Source organism: Pempheris klunzingeri, chromosome 10 (genome assembly GCF_042242105.1).
Source record: "Pempheris klunzingeri isolate RE-2024b chromosome 10, fPemKlu1.hap1, whole genome shotgun sequence".
NCBI lineage: Eukaryota > Metazoa > Chordata > Actinopteri > Acropomatiformes > Pempheridae > Pempheris > Pempheris klunzingeri.
This window is the reverse complement of record NC_092021.1, coordinates 20,574,322-20,596,897: the sequence shown is the minus strand read 5'-3', so window position 1 is coordinate 20,596,897 and position 22,576 is coordinate 20,574,322. Positions and strand designations below refer to the sequence as shown.

At 40.6% G+C, this 22,576-nt stretch overlaps 3 protein-coding genes across 7 annotated transcripts; 1 reads left to right on the top strand and 2 right to left on the bottom strand.

Moving 5' to 3' along the window:
* The first annotated feature begins 422 nt into the window (after positions 1-422).
* mettl21cb (methyltransferase 21C, AARS1 lysine b) lies at positions 423-4,958 on the top strand. Its single transcript, XM_070838627.1, has 5 exons — positions 423-467; positions 1,380-1,483; positions 1,655-1,818; positions 1,902-2,019; positions 4,528-4,958. Exons 2-5 carry the CDS (start codon positions 1,381-1,383, stop codon positions 4,929-4,931), a joined length of 789 nt encoding a protein of 262 aa, XP_070694728.1. The 5' UTR covers positions 423-467; position 1,380; the 3' UTR covers positions 4,932-4,958.
* A 925-nt stretch (positions 4,959-5,883) lies between these two features.
* Positions 5,884-9,556, bottom strand: LOC139208287 (rhodopsin kinase GRK1-like). The gene is made up of 7 exons (XM_070837912.1): positions 8,858-9,556; positions 7,840-7,967; positions 7,026-7,183; positions 6,855-6,938; positions 6,628-6,752; positions 6,320-6,521; positions 5,884-6,173 (listed from the first exon to the last, which is right to left on the bottom strand). Exons 1-7 carry the CDS (start codon positions 9,554-9,556, stop codon positions 5,884-5,886), a joined length of 1,686 nt encoding a protein of 561 aa, XP_070694013.1.
* A 1,547-nt stretch (positions 9,557-11,103) lies between these two features.
* On the bottom strand, positions 11,104-20,782 carry LOC139208830 (transcription factor Dp-1-like). 5 transcript variants are annotated; one of them, XM_070838581.1, is made up of 12 exons: positions 20,660-20,782; positions 18,534-18,617; positions 18,240-18,306; positions 17,925-18,046; positions 16,971-17,092; positions 16,643-16,808; positions 16,396-16,542; positions 16,219-16,287; positions 14,807-14,958; positions 13,539-13,705; positions 12,416-12,491; positions 11,104-12,287 (listed from the first exon to the last, which is right to left on the bottom strand). In XM_070838581.1, the coding sequence occupies exons 2-12, from the start codon at positions 18,543-18,545 to the stop codon at positions 12,149-12,151; spliced, it is 1,239 nt and encodes a 412-aa protein (XP_070694682.1). In that variant the 5' UTR covers positions 18,546-18,617; positions 20,660-20,782; the 3' UTR covers positions 11,104-12,148. The 5 variants fall into 5 exon arrangements, with proteins under 5 accessions (XP_070694682.1, XP_070694686.1, XP_070694681.1 ...); XM_070838585.1 differs by lacking the exon at positions 20,660-20,782 and adding an exon at positions 19,851-19,955; XM_070838580.1 differs by lacking the exon at positions 20,660-20,782 and adding an exon at positions 19,408-19,527.
* Between the last annotated feature and the right edge of the window lie 1,794 nt (positions 20,783-22,576).

Here is a 22,576-nt window from a genome sequence, read left to right as displayed (position 1 = left end):
TAAACAGTTTCCTCCCTATCCAGCTGATTGCATTAGAAATTTACTTTGCTCTCCTTCGAACATGCCAGGCAGCTCATGTCTATACAGCCCTACCTGAAACTCCTGCTTAAACCCAGATGTTTGGTTTATCAAGGACAAAAGGAGCAAATAATGAGAAGCTTTCTGCAGATGTTGAAACAAAATGCTGGGCCTGATGTTAGAACCGCAGTAGTACAGGGTGAAACACTGACAACAAGCATGTGTTTTAAAGTGCTGGGAGGGGTCAGGGTTGTTCATCTCTCTGTCACATATTACAAATCTGTTTCTCTGCTTCTGTCTCTCAAATCCGGCCGTCAGGGACCCCAAACACCCCTGCCTCGCTCAGGGGAGTGTCACAGACGATGCTGCCTCTATAAACACAAGAACACCGCAGAGAGACGAGCAGACTCAACGACCAAAGAGGAATAAGAGGCAGCTGCTTCGTACAGGTATGTGTCACATATTCTGAAGAACTACTTATATAAAGGCTATTTCTTTGTTTTTGACTTTTTTGATGATAGAGAATAATAAAAAAAATTGTTTGAGATATTTCAAATGACAGTAATTCATTCATATTCATATTTGATCCTGCTGAATGTGACGGCATCTGAGGTGAAGAGAAGGCCAATATGTCCTCTGTATCCCCTGTATGTAGCTTATTGTCTTTGGGGTTTAACCACTTGTGTTTCTGAGCTCCAGACCGAGGTCCAGTTACAACCTAAATGACTGGTGGACTAAATCTAGTCCATTCTGAACCCATTCCAACTTTAACTCAGCTTAAACTGAGTCACAGACACACAGATGATTTACCAATCACACTAAAAATAAATCACATTTCCAAACCTGAGAATTGGCAAAAATGCAAATTTTTGTGAGAATCCTAATAATTGCTAAGTAGAGACATGAATATGCAGACACTGACTGCATATTCATCAAGGGAAGAGATTTCATGTATTTATATCATGCAGTTTGAGGTATTCGCTCATGTAAAAAACCCAAATCTTTGAATGAACTAACAATGTTAGATAGTAAAGCATACAGTATAAAGCTGTCTGTTTGTACAGCCTGTTGTCTTTAAATAGAAAATACATGTAACATAGCCATACTCTTGGTTGAACTGTTATTTAAAGGAGCATTGCATGGATTTTACACAAAGTTTTCTTGTCACAAGGAGCAGAATGTTTTTGTCTTTTTTAAACTTTGACCCATAATGGAGACTTAAAGCCAGGATGCCTCAGCCTCTGATGCACCAATCTATCTCTTGGTAGTTATTGTTTATTGTGCATTATCTTAATTTCCCCTCTAACTGTAATGGTGCACATACCAGATACAAAATAATTAATTTGTTTTCCCTTCAACAGTATGGAGAGATTATCCACAGTCCAACAGCAGCAACCTGGACAGAAAAAGCAGGAGGAAGAACAGGATGGGAAACTGCAAGTGGACCAAGAGATCACAGATGAAGGTAACTTTTGATTTTTCGCTTAAGTGCATTTATGTTAATTCAAATTACATCTATTTTATTCTGCACTGCCAGCACTAGTCTAGTTTCTATATTGTAGAGGAGACAAACAGATGAACATAAATGGATTGTTGCTATAAATCTGCAGAATTGTAACCAAACTCTCCACCACAGCGTTAACAGACCAAAAAGTGATGGCAGGAGAGGCTTTGGACAGGAGGAACATCTGGGAGCCGAGTGTTTACTACGCGCTGGGGAAGGAGTCTTTTCATTTTGCTGGTCATGACATCAGCATCCGCGAGTCTATGGATACCTTCGGTGCTCTGATCTGGCCAGGGGTAAAACCCTACCACGACTGTGTCTATCTGAACATTCTCTGACCTGGCTGTTGCAAAAGTGATAATGAGACTTTATTTTGTAGGCGATAGCTTTGTGCCAGTTCTTGGAGAATAACCAGCAACAAGTGAACCTGATGGACAAAGCAGTGCTGGAGATTGGAGCTGGAACTGGTTTGCTGTCAATAGTGGCCAGTCTGCTTGGTAAGTCTATGATAATGAGGTCCATTTGTACTTTACATAATATGCATGAAAAAAAGAACTTTATCTGCAAGAATTTTGCAAGTTACCAGTAAATTTTCTAAAGTAATTACTCATAACTATTTTTAGTGCTATTTTGAATTCCTTACTTGAGACATAATTAAAACAGTCATTGATAGTTGTGCTTGAAGAAAATTAAGGGTATATTCCTTGGGTGCCTATACATGCACTGAATATTTTACAGATATCTGCTCATCCTTTGTGCAAAATTTACATTTTGGCCTGTTGGTGGAGCTCAAGGAAATATCAGAGGTCGCTAAAACACTGGGATTCATTGTCCATTGACCACGACTGCCCACCCACGGCAAATGCATTGCAAACATTCCAGTAGCTGTACAGATATGATGCCAAACAAAGTGATTATTGGACCCTCCTTCATTAATCATATCAGTGGAAATATGGGAGTAATTTTATTCCATGTTAAACTGCACATCTATTTGCACAAAGGGAATCTTTGCAATTCAATATCATACAACAGTTTCCTTTGTTTTCTATTCGTTCCTCTGTCTGTGGTCTAAATGTCTTCCATCTGAATATGTAGCTGGTGCTGCAGAGATTATTCTGTTTTTGTTTTTCTGTGAAATTTTTGATCTGATCTGGTTAAAGTTAGTCTGTGTTAGACACTGATAGACATAGATGCCTATCTATGTCAAGCCTGCCCCTTCACAGTTCTATGAAATGAACCAACTCGTCAGGTTATATCTTCATAGTAATGAAGGAATATGTTAGCCAGTATGACAGTGTGGCTCATAATCACAAAGCACAAAGGAATAAGCTATATATATATATATATATACAGAAGATACTTGTTAGTAGGATCAATTCCTTGTTGTTGTTTTTTTTCTTTCAAAATTGTAGAATAGTATGTTAGCATGTACATCAGATGGACTTACACGGTATGTACATGTATAGCATGTACATCAGATGGACTTACATGGTATGTACACGTTGTTATATATTATTATTAGTAGTAGTGGTATTATTTGTATCATTATTATTATTATAATATGGTACAGCTCCTCACTCTGAGTGTACATGTTGTTATATATTATTGTTGGTAGTAGTATTGTGGATTGTGGATGTTATTATATATTTTTAATAGTAGTGGTATTATTGTTATTATTATTTTTATTATAAGACTCACCTGGTGCAGTAATTTACCTCTGTGTAATAATTTGTAATAATAATTTTTAATACATCTTTTTTTATTCATACTTTTATATATTTATATTTTACTTTGTGTTTGAAGTTTATTCTTATTCTTATTCTTTTGGAGCTGTGTGTAACAAAAAGCAATTTCCCCCTGTGGATTATTAAAGTAATTCTGATTCTGATTCTGATTATCTCGAGATCACAGAGACTATTTTCGTGCCAGTTCTCTCATCATTGATCAAAACCACAGCTCATGGTGAAAATAAAAAGACAAAGGGTCTACAGCCGTGCCAGCAGCTCTGTGAAGCTGTGCTTAGGCAGCAGTGTTTTGTGTTAAATGTTTAACTGGGCAGGTTTATTTGCCTTGCAGGTAGTTTGTAAGGTTCATCATCTTATTTTAGCGTGTTAGCATGCTAACACTTGCTAATTAGCATTAAACGCAAACTGTAGCTGAGGCTGATGGGAAAGTGATTAGTTTTGCAGATGCTTTGGCAAATTGAGATTGAGAAGTTAAAGGAACACCAAAAGTATTATAACTCATCCTGAGGGGCCTGAATGTACTGCTGCCTTCAAATGCAACTCATGAGCTCGTGGTTACAACATGGAAGTCGTGCACACAGTATGCTTGGCATTCAAGTGGTTGTGTCACGAGAAAAGCTAAAAAGCGATTGCTGTCGATGTCCAGAATCCACTGAAGCGAACAACCTGGCCAGCTAGCAAGCATGCAACATAACCTTAGTGAGGTCAGGACCAAAGGGTGGACCTATCAGCTACAGACTGGCATTACCCTGGGGTACAGTGACCAGTCTTCCTGGACTATCCAGGACTGTACCACTTTCAAGCTGGGTGTCCCGAGTCCCGACAAATAGCCTACCTGTAAAACACTGAAACATTCCCTAACAAAATGTTTCACCACAATTAGTTGTGACTCTTTCTGATTGTACTTGTCAGTGTGCTGACAGTAAGCTGTCATGTCGTTGGTCAAGTTGGTCTCTTCTAAAGCGCTCTAGGAAGTTCAAGTCCTTACTTTGTGAAATACTGGCTACAAACATGTTGCATTCATAGCGTCCATGTTGATGACAAGTGTTAAAATAATAGTCCACGTCCTGATGAAAACACTTAGTGCACATATATGTGCATGTGCATGGACATACACTATACTTAACACCTTTGAATACAGTCACCCTACTCTAAGGCCGCGCCGTTAGCATGGCTGACAATGGATCAATCACCAAAAAATACTGCACAGGTCTTCCTATTTGTACTTGAACTGCATTGTTGCTCTGTGCTCTTTTCCAGGTGCTTGGGTGACAGCTACTGACCTGCCAGACATCTTGTCTAATCTGACCTTTAACCTTCTGCGGAACACCAAGGGCCGGTCCCGCTACACCCCTCAGGTGGCTGCTCTTACCTGGGGTCAGGCCCTGGAGCGAGACTTTCCCTACCCGTCCTACAGCTACGACTACGTGCTCGCAGCTGACGTGGTCTATCATCACGACTGTCTTGACAAACTGCAGGAAACCATGCGTCACTTTTGCCGACCAGGAAGTCGAACGACGCTGCTGTGGGCCAACAAGATGCGGTTCCAGTCAGACTTGAGGTTCACGGAGACCTTTAAGAGAAGTTTCAACACCACGCTGCTCGCAGAGTTCCCACAGCAGGAGGTGCGGATATACAAGGCCACAGCGAAGGAGACTTCCTGAGATGTTTCGTGTTTTCGCTGATTTAAATCGCTGTAGAGAAAAGTCTGGTTTTGATGTGTGTTCATGTGACATTCCTGTACAATGCTGTAACTGTTGTGAAGCAGCAAGCAGAAATGAAACTCCTGAATCAAATTTCCATTTCAATAAGCTATTTTATTTGCCAGTACTTTTTCATACATTTGATATTTCTGACTTCATTCAACTTTTGCTCAGCAATTTGCTTTTAAAAATAAATCCATTTGCTGTAAACATTTCTCTATGTTCAAATTTGTTCAAAGAACTAGACTACATAAAACTTTATTAAAGGTGCTCTGCTCTTGGCTATTCAAGCAAAAAGTCAATTATGAACCATGAAATAAACACATAAGAAATTGTCTTCCAAAAGCATGAAACTTTGCATTTCTGGTGTCTTGGCTTTTGGTATTTCAACAGCAGGAATTCATTTAGCTGTAGATAGTAAAAACTAAGGGACAGTTAACTCAAAAAGAAAGAAAAGCACTTTCCATTAAATGGCATATACTCTATAGGAGCACAAATGCAATAGAGGGAAATTTTACATGTTCAACATGTGACTGTCACTTAGCACCGAGATACCACATAACTAAACCCCTGCTTAAAAATGTGATTTCTAAAATGCATTTTAAATCTGAAAGCATTACAATAATTTAACACATGCAACCACAAAGAGAAAAGAGATTGAAAAGAGTGACTTAGATTTATACTAAATTTATACTGATGTCCATTCCGGTTTGAAAATCCACCTCCATTCTGTTCTTGTTGTTTCCTGCGCTCACCAATAAAAGTTTAGAGTCTCGTACTGATTTAACTCTGCAATCAGAAAGTTCAGTAGAGACTTTTGTCTGTCCTGAGTATTTGAGTCCTTATGTTGTCTAAAGAGCTACAAGTCTGTACACTGTATGGTTTGGTGTATATTCAAGGTGTTTCGATGACTCTACGATATGCAGCAGGTTGATGACTTTGGCTGCTCTAGAATGGACTCCCTGCGGAGGTCGTTTGGGAGGCTGCCTTCAGGACCCCAAATGTTGAGCTCTCCGTAAATGCCCATGTCGATCATCTCCTCTTGCCAGGGGATGGGGATGTTGCCTGAGGAAAACTCGTCAAAAAAGGTCTTGTCCTGATCCTCAAAGGCGATTCCCTTCACCGAGGAGAAAGCCCCGACGTCATCCAGACTTTTTGCATACACCACTTTAGGGTCAGGGACAAAAGGAGGAGGCAGAATACCTGCAGAGGTGAGAAACAGAAATTTAGAATCACATCAAACTGGAGGACTGAACCCATTTTCTGGGTTTACATGAAGTAGCGCTAAGCTTTTTATTGTAAGGTGATTATTCGCTCCAAGATGAATAAGTATAGAAAATAGATGGTACCTGCATTCAGTTTCCTCCAGTTGATGTCATTGAAGAATGGGTGAGCTCTGATCTCATCACAGCAGTTGTTCTTAAAACCCATCCTCTTTTCGACATCTCTGGCCAGCAGCCCCTCACAGAGCGTCTTGGCGTGCTCGCTGAAATTGTCTGGATACTCCACAGTCCGGGTCAGCATGCGCTCTTTCATCTCCTCACGTTCAATCTGAACAGGAGACAAATATTCTTAATTCTCATCCTTTCATTTATCTAACAAAGTTAGCCATTTTGTGTATAGGGTAAAGCTCAAGCTTTGATAAAACGCAAGTGACCTTTTCGCCCCTGTTTCTGAACGGGTTCTTTGCAGCCATGAACTCGTACAGTGTCACTCCCAGAGTAAAGTAGTCAACGCAAGTGTCGTACTTCTCTCCTTTCAGCATCTCTGGGGGCATGTACCCTACAAGAGCCAAAGACAATATAAAACAATCTGATTCAGTATTTAAACAGTAAAATTAAATTCTTGCTTATTAACTACTTTCCAGATAAAGACGAGACCCACCTGGTGTCCCAGCATAACCCTTGGTCATTGTTTTGCCTTCTTTTAGTTCCACAGCAAGACCCAGGTCAGAAATACGCACATTCCCTGGTCGGCAACATAAAGATATTGTAATTAGCCATTAATTACACATGGATAATTTCTTTTTTATTGTATTTAACTAATAATTATTACCATCATTATCTAGCAGCACATTTTCAGGTTTGAGATCTCTGTAGATGATTCTTTTCTGGTGCAGATGCTCCATGCCTTGGATGATCTGAGCAGTGTAAAAACAGGCTCTGGACTCTGAAAACCCTGGATTGTTCTCATCCACCAGGTAGATGTGGTACCTGCAGACGACAGGTGAGATTTTGCTCCATCATAGACAAAAGGTATGGGATCTGAATACATTTGCGGTATTTCAGTTTTACAACTTGCCAATATGGTGTTGTTGCATCAGTTTTACGCTCACATTTTGCAAATTACAGGCTGCATGTATCAAAACTTAAATTGGTAGTAGTTTTTGATAATGTGACTTTAAGTGGCTGGTGCTTTTTAAGGGACCACTGAGGTTTATTCTATAAAATTTGCCCGTGATCCAGCATTTCTGCTACACACATGCAACTGCAACCCAGCTGTTAAAAGCAACCAAATGTGCACATCAGTACAAATAGTCCCACAGTAAAGACACTGTAGTTAGGAACCATCATTCAGAGATGAACTGTGGCACATTTGGGCAATTGTTGTGTATGTATATGAATGTGATCGCAGCTGACTTATTTCATTACAGCATCTCTCCCACCAGGCTTCTGTTCTGTTGGCACTGCTGATATTTTAAAGGTATTTAAGAAGTTCTGCCTGCAAAATTACACAGGCTGTAAATAAAACAGCTACATAGTAGTAAAGGGGCGAGGAAGATGTGCTGTAACTGTTTTCTCAGAGGGCATTCATGTTCATGTTCATGTTTTGTGCACTGAAATGAGAGTTTTTCATAATGTGAAGTTACTTGAGGTCTCCTCCATTCATGATGGTCATGACCAGACAAAGTTCGTCCTTTGTCTGGAAGGCGTACGCCAATGACACAATGAAGCGACTGTGAACTTTCTCCAGGATCCTCTTCTCCACCATCGCCCCCTACAGGAGTAAATTAGGAAAGACAATTTAGAAAAACAATGGTACAGAGGCTTTTCTACACGAGCCACAAGTAAGACTAGAGGGATTTTCCCTCCGTCTGGTTGAAGGAAAATGTGCTGATATGCATGCCATTTGAAAAAAAGATTTTAAAGTATATTTCAAAGAATGACCTCGGGCAAGTCAAGGGCAAGATATAACTGTGGCAAGAAGTTCCATTCAGAAGAGCTTTCCACTAAAGCTCCCAGTAATCACTCTATCCCTGTCTCAGTGTTTAATACTGCAGGCTAAAGCCAAACGAGACAGAGGCAGGGACAAAGATGATTAGCACCATCGCACTCTGCTCAGTACAGGGAACTCTCTCTGGAACATAAAGCCAGCAACATACCTCTAATAATCAAATCACTGCATGCAGTGCAATTAAAAGAGATTAATATTTCCCTGAAATCTCATGCAAGGAAATGCAACAATACTGTTTTCATGTTGACACACATCATGTCATTTAAGGCCTTCTTAAGTGGAGCAAGGACCAAATTTTATATTCGGAGCATCCAAATGATTGCGAAGGAAGAAATCTACTTTTCATGGATATATTACTTATTGATTGATATTGAGATAACTAATATTAGCTGCAGGCTATTTAATAAAGGCATCAATATGTCACTTAATTTTGCATTTCAACCTGTAAAGTGCCCGAAAACTGCAGCATTTACTGTGTTAAACATGTTTGGGGACACTTGATAAAATCAGGATCGGTGTAAAAACAGTTCCTGTTTTAAAACTATACTGTATGTCCAGTAAAACTAAAGGCAAACTATGCTGGCTTAATGCAAAATAGCACCGGCATGATGAGTAAAGACGCGTATCATCAAGAGTGACAATTGTTCTCTCACCTCATATCCTTTCCTCTTCTTCAGCCTCTTCTTGTTGAGTTTCTTACAGGCGTACAGTTTTCCTGTGGCTTTCATCTGACAGGCAGACACCTCCCCAAACCCACCTTTCCCCAGCACTCGGAAGTCTAGGAACCAGTCATCATCCATGGGCTGCATCTCAAGCCACTTCCACTGCAGGTACCTCTTCAGATACATGCTCTCCCGGAAGAAAGTGTAGGGGGCCTCTCGCAGATAGTCCAACGTTGTGGCCAATGCTGCAGTAAATAAGTTATCGCCTGCAGCTTCCTGGCCTTCCTTCACCTTGGTTACGATGTCCTCAGGCAGGAACGGGCAGTAGTGTTTGGCAGAGGTATCCATGTAACGCTGGACAATCTTTGAGGCCTTCTTTGCCCGGTCAGAATCCTCCGCCAGGTCATAGTCCTCGATGTCTTTCCACAAACGGCAAGCCCCATGGTACTCTTTATTTATATCCAAGAATTCCCTAAAGAGACGTTTGCCTATCGGCTGTTCCACGCAGACTGTGTCAAAGGACAAATCCGCGGTCTCCTCCAGGCTCTCACACACAGTGATGTGGGGTAGTTTGAGGCGAGCATGGTACTTCTTATCCCGAGCTGCTGCTGGATTAGAGCCATCGATGCTTCCACGGGCATTGATGTAAGCAGAATTTGCTACCACTGTGTTCAGTGCTCCAATATCCATGTTGAGAGTCGGTGGCTATTAAGCAACGCAAAAAGTAGACATTGCACAGAGAAAACAGAGGCAGAGGATGAATGCTGCTCACTAATGTGCAGGGGCCAGGCAGGAGAAGGATGAAGCAAGGGTGAAAAAACAGGACAGGTCACAGAGTAGTGGCAGAGGGAGCATGAGAGAGAAATGGGAACTTGAGTGGCGTCTCAACTAGATCCCTGCACGCTTTGAGCACTGTACCACCCTCGTTCACACACGCGCACACAAACACACACACACCTGAGTCAACACCTTTCAGTAATCCATTAACACCCTAATGCCCCAGACAAAGTGCTAGAACAGTACATCATATAGGCAGCATATGCAGCTGGAGTGGCACCAGTCATTTAACTGGAAAATCACAATTAGCAGTGGGACGGTCATGTAATCATGCTGTTTTTGGATATTAAAAGCTAAACTCAGGTTTGGAAAAGCAATCATGTCTGTGATTAACTGAGAGGCCTGAAGATAATCCATATTATCCGCATCAATACATAAGAATTATTTTTTTCAATAGACCAGATGGTGTTTATATTTATAGAACAAAATCCTGATTTAATTAGAATATGAAGTGTGAAATGTAAAGTATAGGTTCAAGAGTATATCTCATACAATAACATGCCAATGTGTATATTGACGGGATTATTGGTTTCTGCAATTGCTCCTCCAGTCCACACAGGCTACAGACTGTCAAAAGACAATTCAACACAAAGTGATAGGGGAAAAATTTAATTGAAAAATAATTTGAACCTTCCCTTTAAAATGTGCAAGAGATTTTAGAGGGAGAGAAGCCTACTTGTCATGCACAGACATGGTTTCCATTCTTTTCTTATTAAGCTGACATCAGTCACCGGAAAATAACACTCGCCTGCAGCATGTGCTTCATTTTGGCCCTTCTCGGTTCTTCATGTCACAAACATTTGGGCACACTTCATTAAAAAAGCGTCTCTGCCTCGATGTCAGCAACTGCTCCTGTAAACCCGTAAATATATTGAAATGCTGAATGCTGATAGACATGAAACTATGAGATCATAATATAAGGAATCAAGAGCGTGGCAAGTTAAGCAGCATATAATCAACTGTTCTCACCCCAAAGCTATGCTCCTCTGGAGCGTTGAGCATGTAGTTTTCCTGTGGTTTTCCTCTGACAAGCAGACAGACACCTCTTCAAACCCACCTTTCTCCTGCACACTAGTCTAGGGACCAGTCGTAGCCCACAGCCTCTTAAAAGAACCACGAGTCCCAAGTCAGTGGAGGGTCATGAAACTAAATTATTCTTCTGCCAGATCCTTTGGTGGATGAAATGAGAGGATTACAGCTGCTGTGACAATTAAAAACACCTACAGTGCTTGACATGCAAACATAGATTCATTATAATATGATCTATAATTTCTACCTGCATGCCAACAAATGAATTATTGATAGCACCAGACCTGACATTAGGTGACCTTCTTGTTTCTGCAAAAAACTCAAGTTATAGACAAAGTTATTAAAACAATCTATATTTTAATTTGCAAACTTATATTAGATTACAGAAAAAGTATTTGGAAGAGTCAGTACATGTGTTGCTAAGTTTTAAAAGGGAGATCTTTGAAGGGAGTACATAAAGACCTATGCAACCACACTTTTTTTTTTTTACATCAATAATTTTTGAAGGTCTATCTTTACCACTGGCCTCTAAAGGATACTATAAGCTACAATCATCATAGGATTCATATACGTAATTCACAAACGAAGCTTATTTACCTATCAGGAGCCTTGGTTATAAAAGTCTTTACCTTGCTGGTGCCATTATTTTGTAAACACTACCAGGGCGTTAACAGGGCGGTGATGGAGAATTCCTCAACTCCAGAATACAAAAAAAACCAAAACAAAAAAAAATAAAATAAAAAACTAGCAAACAAGATCAGGAAAGCAGCTGCCTACAGAACAGAAGCAAGCCAGCCCAACACAATGGGGGATAAGAAACTATTTCAAATTATTGCCCAGAACACAAAACAAAAAGTATAAACACATCTGATGGAGCCCCATCCTGGGATGCCATGGCAACTGTATTAGGCCGTTCAGAATCCATGGTGTTGCACTAACACAGCATTATAAAGCAGACACTTTGGCCATCTTGGAACATTTTGATCATTATCATCATGTCTGCCATATGCAATTGCAAAATTATAGGAATAACTATTCAAACAAGTACATTATACATTCTCCAACAGCAGATTTTTACAGAGGTTTTTTTTTTAGTGGGATGGCTTATTGAGAAGTGGATTTAGACATACAGAGACTTCAGCGTGGTGGCCAGGCCACAGACTACAGTTCCCTTGGACGGCACCTCCCCCAGAGCTGTGGTGCAGGTGCACGTGATTCAGGAGCAGAAAAAGATGGGTGCAGTATACACCTCTGTTCTTTCAATATTCATCGACACCCCTGAGAAAGCCAGACAGAAATACAGGCATGGGAAACGGGGGAAAAAGTTGAAGAAGCACACACAAAAAAGGGACTAAATTCCCACAGTGAGGGTGGTTTGAAGGACTGTGCTTGTTGGAGTGGCGAGGAGCAGACAGGTTAGTCTTCATCATCGTTCTCATCGTACTCGTCCTCGTCATCGTCGTCCCCCATATAAGACACTGGAGTCTCCACGCGAGACCCGCTGTAGTGAGAGTCATTCGAGCTGGAGGCCATGGTGCCATCAATGCAGCCATCACTGCGAGGAGAGGAGGAGAGAATTTGGTTATTTGTTATGGTGCAAAAGGTGACGGAGAAAGCAGGTGAGCATAACAGCATCTGCTTTTTGTCACGTTTATAGGCTGAATAACAAGCAAGACCTCTCACCTTGCAGGGTAACGGGCTCCATTGGCAGAGGATCCTCCGGTGATGTAGACATTACTGATGGGACCCTTTGCCATCTCTGGAAAAAAATTAAAATAAAACAAAATACATCAACAAGAAAAATATGACTCCCGTGATTCATAAGATCACTCGAATCTTCACTGTAACAATGATGTGACTGCAGATTCAAGGGAAGTGGATCGCACCACGCCGCCTTTGCTACTTCTTGCTCGCTGCAGTCAGCGTGTCAGCACTCACAAGGTGGCTTCGTATAAATGAGCAGGCTACAACTTTCTCCAACAATTTATCCAACTTTGTGTCAAGCAGCACTTTGTTTGCATCTGCGACACTGAGGGCATACAGGGACATACAGAGGAGATCCCTGAAACAATCTGATGCAGTCATCTCTTCCAGACATTCATCCACTGTAGGTACAAACTCTTTGCAAGGCACTGCAGAGTTACCTGGCAGTTCTGCACCAATTATTATAAAACTTACAAATCTTTAACTTTAGAAACAACCCCTACTTTTTTTAAACAACAGTAGTCAGTCTCACGTCACCTGAAATCCCACAATACCATGCAAAGGAATTCATTAATGTCCTGCAGAAAATGCAAAGGGGTGAACTTTGAGTTGAGCTCAGGGGATCACAGTGGTATCAAAGTGCAGCAGTCATCATACAGACAGTGCAGAGGTATCCATGTTAGGAGGGTCAGCCAAAGACAGTCAATGAAATCAAAACAGAATTTGCTTTGGAGGCTTAACAGTATTCCGTCAAAGTATTTACTCCTCAGGTGTCATCTTCCCCACTTAAGGCACTGCACATAAAGCTGTGATGTGGACATGATGAAAGTGGTTAAAAGGTACGAAAAGACAGGCACATCTAAAGCAGTTGCTTGGTGACACGTTGAGATATAGGAAGCTAACCCAAAGTGAACTAAAGGCAACAAACACACTTCTGATACTGTATAAAAATGCATTTGCTGTAGCCGTTTTGGAATAAAATGCTTTCCGTTATTACCCAATTAAAGGATTTAATATGAAGCATGTTGTGTTTGGTTTACACTACCTGAAGTTTACCAGCAAATAACTCACAATGAGCATGACGGACACATGTGGCACTGACCTATAACGTAGGGCTCCAGAGCTTTGGGCACCAGGCTGCGTGCAACCTTCAGGTCCTCTGGAGAGCACTTTCCCACCTCCAAACCGCAGGCCATGCCCATGCGTTTCAGCACCTCGATGTCATCGTGGATCTCAAACATGCTGTCGAAATTGAACAAATACTCGAACCTGCAGATGCGGAGGAACATGAAAGACAAGTCAGTGAATTATTAATAAATATGAGTATGAATATAGAATTTAACAAAAAGCAAAAGTTCCCAATTAAACTTTAAGGTGGTCCATTGAGTTTTGAGAATAGTAAATACTATAAATAGTGATGATTGTTTTTAACCCTATATTAGCCTTTATTATCATGTTAAACACACACACACACACTGAACTGTTGAGTCACCGTCCCAAGAGACGGTTCATCACAACCATCTTGACGGCCAACATTATTACTGGGACTTGGGACTTAAGCTTTCCAAGTCATTTTTAGTTTACTTGCCATGGGCTGGAAAGCTATTGATAACACAAATAATAGATATTACTAATGTGCATTGGCATCAAGTACAACTACTTGTATTTATTTGCCTTGACTAGTTGAAATTTTCTCCTACTAACCCACGATTTTAGAGATGTTAATCCTTCAAACCAGGCTAGAGATATCCTGGGAACATCACAAATCTGCAAGCTTTATTTGCTATGGCAGATGTGTCTGGCCCCCGGCCAACAGATTTCGAGCTGACCTGACCCAGGTCAGGTAAATCACAACCGTTTATTGACTATGGGTTAGGTTTCGCACAATACGCCCTTATGGCATTTTCGTAGAAACCAAGATGGCTGCCGCTGATGTGGAACATTGTGAAGAAAGGAAGCGGATCGTATATTTTCTCTAAAAAAAGAAGAGACTTAAAGATTTAATTGATGAGAGACATGTTTGCTATACTGCTGACAGGATTTGGTAAAAGTTTAATTTACACTCAGGTCAATGCATCTGCATCCAGAGGCATTTGGTCTGCACCCATTGTTAACACCCCTTGGAAATAGAAAAAGAACGGAGATGTTCCAGACTGATTCACATTTCCATGTTGGTCAGGCGATGTCAGGCTAGAGGGGCAAATAGCCAACTTATTGCAACAATATGGGGATGTTATTAGGTAATTTCACAGGTCTCCATCAGCGCATTGTTCTTTTGTTATTTATTCAAAGGACATAATGAGCCTTTAAGGTAAATTTGCAATTTTTCACACAAACCAGCTGAAAATGAAAGCTAGCACAATCACATACTTGTCATTCGAGATGCTGCAGTCGATGACAGTTTTCTTGCTGGTGTTGACAATAATGAAGGGAAGGTGGATGATGGAGTTGGGTGGTGGTGGTCTGTTTGCCTGCTGCTCTGTCTGTCTGTTCCGCTGAACCAGGTTCTTAAAAGCTATTTGCTGTAAAATGAGATCAGAGAAAAATGTAAAACTGAAGAAACTACAAATAGCTTTTTGTTAGGCTCATCGGCACATAAAACATTAGAGAAACAAAACATTTCCTCAGCAATGCTTGAGAGGATTTATACACCTGCATCATTAGAGTAGTCCCACTGCAAATCTCTCCAGCTGGTGAAACGGTTTGGCACGTGATGATATATCACTTGTCACTTGTAGGTGCCATAAATTTCACCTTTAGAAAGACCATGTTCAGTCTTGATTGACCATTTATGCTTATATTTATACTTATTACACTTATGAGAAACATTAGTATTATCCAGTCCAGAGCAAAACCATATTTTACATTTTTTTGTAAGTGACTGGCAAAAGAATCTCCAAGGATCAAAGCTGGAGAATTACAGATTAGTTGAGACTTGGAGGTGAGACAGTCTCCAAAGCTTCCGTCGGACAACTACCACAAGTCGTTTGGCACAGTTGCCAGAAAAAAGCCTCTGCTATCAGTCAGGAACAACTTAAAGCACCTACACTTTTCCAAATGTTACTAGAACTTTCAAAGGGTCCAGGTTAAATGGTCTGGTGAGACCTACATAGATCTTTTTGGGAACAAACAAATCAAAAAGGTAGGTTTGGCATTGACAGAAAAAACAGCATACCCACTGAGAAGTATGGTGGTGAAGCTTTGATGTTGTGGACTAAAACCTAAGAGACTCTGCCAGCAAGTATAAAATGGAACATGGTTGGACCTTCCAGCAGGACAATGATCAGAAGTACACCTCAAAATCAGGGACATGATGGAGTCTGAAGGACCAGGAGAGATTCAGTATGAAGGAATGGTCTCAGATCCACAGCCATGTGCCCACAAACCCCAACATGCGGCGTCTTAAACGAGAAGACTCAGACCTGTTATTTTGGCAGAGGGAAGCTGCAAGTAGTGTATGAAAGGATGCCAGTAACTGGCACACATTTTTGAGAAAAAATACTCTGAGGGTTAGATTTTTGTGAATATTTGAACTTATTTGAAAATATATTTGATGACTTATTTTGCTAATTTTTTCAAAAAAAGGTGAGAATAATTCTGGAGGGCACTTTCCATTCTAGCACTCAAACGCCACGAGGACAAAGTTATGTGCTGAAAATTCAAGAGCCCTTATTCAACTTGCCTGAATTTGCCTTCACAGTGAACTTTAAAAAGACATCATAGCTACACACACACACACGTGAAGATCCCCCTGAACACACAAGGACGAAGTTCATTCCCACCTGCAGTATGAGCTCCTGGAGCTGTGATTGTTTCTGCTTAATCCTCTCCAGCCGTCTTTGTCTCTCCACCTACAGTTGGGAAAAAAAGAAAAATGAGTAAGAATTATATCATAGGAAAAAGGGAAGGCATCCCCGGCACAAGCTATTGTGAGAACAGTCTTCACTGTGTGTTTCTACCTCTAAGTTTTGGCACTCTTGCGCTGAGTTGGTGGGAAGGCCAATCCATTTGATTTCTTTCTTCTCTTTAGAGATAATGTTCATGGCCATGAGCACATTAAGTGCATCGTACACACGCCGCCGAATGTTCTTCTGGTCGTACACATGCTAAAATGGAACAAGAGGATTCAAAATATTAACAACAACTTTTAATTATGTTAAACAATACTAGCAAAACTCAGTACTATATGCCAGTTGCAGCACTCACCGAGTCATTGGGCGACATGTGGTTGTCTGAAGAGCTGAATTCTGCAACCAGTTCATCTGCCACTTCATTGTAGGTGGTTACTCCTTTCTTCTGCACCTTCTCACACACTTTCATGGAGAAATGCCTCAAGCCCTTTCCGTTCTTTTCCCCTTTCTTACCACGTTTTCTGTAGACAAAACATCACTCAACTTTCACATTTTACACAATGATTAGTATGTAAAAGTATTTTCCTACTTAATATGAAACAATATTAGACTTGATACATGCTATTAAAACAGTGACAGTAATGTTCCAAGCCTACAAACTTATGGACATTTTTAAGGCTTACCCTGATGACCAAGGAGAGGCGTCGGACGGTTGACTCTGAGTGAGGAACTGAGAACTGGGTGTGTGTGGACTGTTTACCAAAATGGTATTAGATACCGTAGGTCTCTGAGGGGTTCCAATTACCTACAAGGGAGCGAAAGAAAGAAAATATTAAAAAGGATAGATGCAGAGTTTTCAAGTCCGTCTTAAATACTCCCACATAAACAGGTTTTGCTTGCTGTAATCATTCTTCCTGTTCATACTGCCCTTTCAGAGTAATGGTAACAAAATCCAAAGTATTCGATTTGTGTAAAAATAAATGCTAAAGTTTATCTGGAGCAAAGCAGAATGACAGTTATTCCATTTAATGTGTGACTCAACAAATCTTTTAATTCACATTATTTGTATTTTAAATGCCAAATATTTTGGGACTGTGCTGCACAAATAGCCTGACAATTGTTAAAATACAGTTTTAATGACGGAAGAACACATTTAGTATTTAAGAAATCTTACTTGACTGGTCAATTATTGATCATGAAAATGGCCAATGATTGAGGAGATAAATGCTTAAAATGTGCATCTCTAATAGTAATGTGGGGCCTCTAAGACATAGGTGATCTATTCCTTCACTAAAGGTGATATCTAAGCTGATTTCCGTTATGTATACATTCCATGTATATAATGGGATGATGGGTGTAATCCTGCTGACTGTAGAGTTGATAAGCTTAGGATCAACTGCCTCCACCTACCCTCCGCTCGGTCACCTCACAATGATAATGGAGGGGCTTACACAACAGTAAGACACAGCAGAGAAACCCAGCAAGCAAAGCTACGCACAAATGCTTCTGCAGGTCATTAACAGTTTAGAGTGCTGACCTTTTTATTTTTATTGCGAGATTCTAAACTTGTGTACGAACGTGGTAAAGAGAGCAAGACCATACCCTACAGTGTCGTGATTGTGTGTAGCACCACCTACCATGTGCGGCACATGTTGCATGTGTGCAGCAACGTTCACGTTGGATGGCCCAAGAGTTTTCGGTAGTAGCTGTTTGGCCACAGGGGCAACTGTAGGCTGGACAGTAACCAAAGATAGGACACCTAGTAGGAGACGGAAGATATGGGAAGATCAGTAATGAGTACAGCTCCTAATTGATACTCCATTGCCCCCTATCGTCTGACTACTAACACATAGGCGTACGCCTGGAGGAGCATGGCTTCCTTTGTGGGACAGGCAAGCATTGAACTAGATGGTGTGTAAATGTAAAGATGAGAAATTTCAAGACATGTATACCTTTGCTAGGGCTCAGATTCTGATCAATGAAAACCTTCAGCTCTCCATTTGTTTCAATCAGACCGGCCTGCGAAGGACAAGAACGTTATACACTCCAAAATCACAAACATTAAAGATGCTACATGAGCCCACTTACACAAATAGAGAAGAAACATGGGATTATGGGAAGTCTATAGTAGGTTATAGCAACTCAACACACACATACCTCAACCTTGCATCAGCCATAGTGCCAACAAGGTGGCACATAAACTAAGCATTTGTTTATGTTTTAAAAAAAGAGGTATAGTTACTTACATCTTTAGCCATGATCCCAAAGGACCGGAGGAGTTGAGCTTCAGGCTAAAAAAAATGTTCTTCTATTTGTCACTTTTCAGACCCCTGAAGACAGACAATTAGATGACAGTGTCAAGTTTCTAATTTCGCCCAAATATCTCAATTTACCATAAAATTTACCAAGCTTTAACATATTCTACTCAGCTTTGGGGCATAAATTGAAACGATACTTATTCCTGAGGCCCATTAGAACAGCTTGCTGCCAGCACTCTGTACAAAGCTACATCATTCACGTTAGCTTCTTCTTGCAAGACTAAATTGTCGGAAAATGTGTATATTCCAGACCAATCTCACTTGTATGAACCTTTGAGGTGCATCTCTAAATGCACTGTGCATTCACAAAACCATATTAAAGCACCTCCTGATGCTCACAACTTTTACTGCGCTAAGTGTGCACAGGGCCTAGCTACTTCAGGTACCGAGCACGTCCGGAGGAGAGGCATCGTCGAACTTCTGCTACAGGTCACGCAAACATGCTAACTTTAACACACCAGCCCCAAACTATTAACAATAAAGTGTTAGCCCCGTGAGGTAACAGATATCACTGCTGCATGCGGTAGTAACAGCAGTCATATCACACGACGATAGCAGTGAACAATCTTTTGTTGAATGCAGCTAGCTAACTCTTACTGCTAACAGTTAGCGTTACTCTGCTTGCTGGCGTTAGCTTGCTAGCTAGCTAGCTTATGCACGTTTTGAAAGGATTCACATAAGAATTAGCGATTACTGGCTCCGTGCTGCAGATTTCAGACAAAGTTGAGGATGGGTAAGCATTTAAAGAATGCGTGCATTTCGCACGGTAATTAAAGTTAATATTGTTATTCTGTGCACTTACGAGTGCACTCTCCTGTTTCTTCGACGGCTGTTGTTGTTGGCATTGGAGAATGGAGGAAGAGGAGGTCTAAATCCCTACCAAACAGGAAACAAACTAAGCAACATTTGTTGAAGTACTTTTTAATAATAATTCGGTTTATTCAAGAGACAAAATATTTTGTTAGTGTTGAGTAACGTTATTTGTCACTTAGGTTTTTATTTCCTGAAGTTTCTGTCGTATGCCGTTATTCGGTGAGTAATGCCAGGATTTGCCTGTTGGTCGAGTATTGAAGCTGTACAAAAAGTGATCGTTTTCAACTGAAGGAAGACGAACTAACTGAAAAAGTAAACAGATACGGTTAGCGATTACATAGAAACAAAATGTGTTTTATTCAGACTGTGAATGTAATGATGTATTTAAAACTCTAATATTTCGCCCCAACTTCGGAGAAGCCCGTTACTCACCGGCAATTAGATTATTGATGTTTAATTGCGGTTTTTTGACAGTCCTGGATCTCCTCTTATTGTCGGCTGAGGTCAACCAGCAGCAAACACAACAACACTGAGCCAGTCGTCACGAATGTATATTCAGAAAACCATTAAATTATTTCGTTATCATGTGATGATATATTCCACTACACACATAACGAGCCAGATTATTTCATTTTCAAAAAAAATATCGACCGTAAAATGACCAACTTCGGCTAAATTAACGTTACTGACGTGATTTGTTCAGTCACATTTGGAATGTTTGCTCTCATGACGTTTCAGCCGCGAACGTTCGGAAAAGCGTTGAAAACGTTCGATTTCGTATCAGGCGAACTGAGTGCGTTAATGTAACGATCACAAACAGCGCGAACTGTCAACGTTAAACCGACCAGAGCTCTGCTACGAAGTCCGATAACGTTTGTTAACACACGGTACGTCCCAAGCTGCCAGGAGATTATAGTAAAGTTAACGAGTAGAGTACAGAGACGACTAGTACTCAGCTAGTTAGCGATGTCTGGTTAGTATTTTAGCAACGAGCTAACTCGCGATTACGGTTGAAAAGGCAGGACCACCGGCGCTTTGTTAGCCAACTGGCGATACGCTAGCAAGTAGCTAGCGGCTAACCCACAGCTGTCATCCACAACACTGCCACAATTAGCTGCATTTTACCGTGGTTTTATATATTTAAGACATTTAAGAAAAACTGGTAAAACATTTATCTAACGTCAAGAGTTTGATTTTGCGGCAGCTGGGTAGCGAGCCACAAATCGATAAATGTGGCTTACCGGTGCACTTCACAAGTTAGCTAAATGTTTGTTAGCCTTTTCTATCCACTCTGTGCTAGCCTTGCTACAGCAGCGCGTCTCACAATCTGATCTTGGCGGTGTCTCTCTTTAGCGGCGTCTGATTGGACAGCATCGGCGAGACGAAAGCAAAGCAGTCAAAGTGGTTCATGCCCACAACCGGCATCTCTTGGGAATGGTGGTTACCAACGAGCTTCAGAGATACACATACCGCCATCTACTGGACAGGAGTGTGGGGATACATTTTAGTCCTGTGCTGCTCATTGACTGTCTCTCTGACTGCGAGTAAGGTTTGCTTGCACCCACAATGCATTGAGGACACATAGGTTTTTATTGCTTTAGCAACATTTGAATTTGGACTCAAATGAGCTCCTGACTGCACTGAAGAATCACCTTGCCAGGGTTGTTGTGTGTTTAACAGCATGGAAAAAAAAACAACTCACAGCTATGCGGTCAAGATAAAGGTCTTATTAAGTATAGAGGTTAAAAAAAGGTATAAAAGTGCAGAAAATTACCAAAAAGCCACTTTATTTGATTGCTCATATACCATGATACCATGCACAGCCACCACTGAGGACACTGAGGTCATGCCTTTGACTCTGTGCTGTTTTTGGGGTTGTTTTGGGGTGATAATTACCTTAGGCGGTATCTGCAATCTATAATTATGTAGAAATTACACATTGTGAGTTCTAGAGTTATTTACACTCACATTTAACTCAAGAAAAACGGCGTTCATTAAATTAGAATAAGATATGTGGATTTAAGATTTCTTCACCTGAATTATACTTCTACCAGTCAGCCATAAGCCACCATGATGGGAGACAGAGTTAACTATAAACATAATTGATCATTTGAGTTAAATATGAAAAATAGAATTAGACTGGGGTGCATTCACAGTTTGTTGTACTTTTCATACCAAAGTGCTGTACAGTGTGCCTCTCATGCGCCCGTGTCCGCACCAACGGCAGTGAGATATTATGTAAAATGTTGGCCCATGGCCACCGGAAGCAATGATGGTTCGATTTCTTAGTCAAGAGCACGTTCATATGTAGACAAGAGGAGCGTGTGATCAAAACAACACTCAGTATCACCTGAGTATTTTTAAAATCGAAGCAAAATTCAGTCACAAGCAGTAAATCAAGATGCATCTGAGGCACAGTCCCATGTCATGTGACGCCAGCTAAACTCAATTAAACACCTCTGTCCTCCGTCCATTTTCTTCCATCACACCGTCAATCACACCCAAAGCTTTAAATAAGAAAAGGTGGAAAGTTCCACCACACACGCCGACCAGAAATCAACCACCTTCTTCTGTCATATAGCGCCTGCCTAGTTTTTAATGTATTTAATATATTTATATATTCTTTAATATTTTTGGTTAGCTCTTATTTAGTCTAGTTGCAAAGTTTTAGAAATATTTAAAGAATTAAATATGAATATAAAAATCATGCATGAGTGAACCAAGAAATGCTTGTGTTCATTTTTGTCAGACAGAGATACAACCACACACACAAAGTTGTTTTCAGTCTCTGGATGTTTTTTAGTTTAGTTTAACCCGTAGTGCTCAAAAGTAATCAAGAATTTCTTCAGTTTTGCTGCAACGACAATATTAAATTCTCTGAGGTGTTTCTCTTTCGTTCTGAGTCTCTCACAGTCAAACTTAAGAACCACCTCGTCTCGTCGCTGAGCTCATAATTAGTGATTTATTAAATGCAGGTGCAGTTGACTGCTGCATGTGCCGTATCAGAGTGAGCATGTAGTCACTTTGCAATGAGATTCACAAACCTTTTAAATAATGAAAAGTCAAACATTTCTAAAGACACCAGTTTCTATTCTTTAGTGATATTTTAAAATATTAGTATTTAAAATAAACGTACAAAAAAATCTACTTTCTAGTTT

What these genes read in the sequence shown, in the direction of transcription:
- LOC139208287 (XM_070837912.1), bottom strand. Translation starts at nt 9,556, where the DNA reads ATGGATATTGGAGCACTGAACACAGTGGTAGCAAATTCTGCTTACATC. An exon ending in AGAAGAGGAAAGGATATGAG is followed by an intron (nt 7,968 to 8,857) that starts GTGAGAGAACAA and finishes TTACTCCTGTAG; the next exon opens with GGGGCGATGGTGGAGAAGAG. An exon ending in GGGTTATGCTGGGACACCAG is followed by an intron (nt 6,753 to 6,854) that starts GTGGGTCTCGTC and finishes TGGCTCTTGTAG; the next exon opens with GGTACATGCCCCCAGAGATG.
- LOC139208830 (XM_070838581.1), bottom strand. An exon ending in GAATCTGAGCCCTAGCAAAG is followed by an intron (nt 18,047 to 18,239) that starts GTATACATGTCT and finishes GTCTCCTACTAG; the next exon opens with GTGTCCTATCTTTGGTTACT. An exon ending in TGCAGCATCTCGAATGACAA is followed by an intron (nt 13,706 to 14,806) that starts GTATGTGATTGT and finishes CCGCATCTGCAG; the next exon opens with GTTCGAGTATTTGTTCAATT.
- mettl21cb (XM_070838627.1), top strand. Translation starts at nt 1,381, where the DNA reads ATGGAGAGATTATCCACAGTCCAACAGCAGCAACCTGGACAGAAAAAG. An exon ending in GTGCTCTGATCTGGCCAGGG is followed by an intron (nt 1,819 to 1,901) that starts GTAAAACCCTAC and finishes TTTATTTTGTAG; the next exon opens with GCGATAGCTTTGTGCCAGTT. An exon ending in AATAGTGGCCAGTCTGCTTG is followed by an intron (nt 2,020 to 4,527) that starts GTAAGTCTATGA and finishes GCTCTTTTCCAG; the next exon opens with GTGCTTGGGTGACAGCTACT.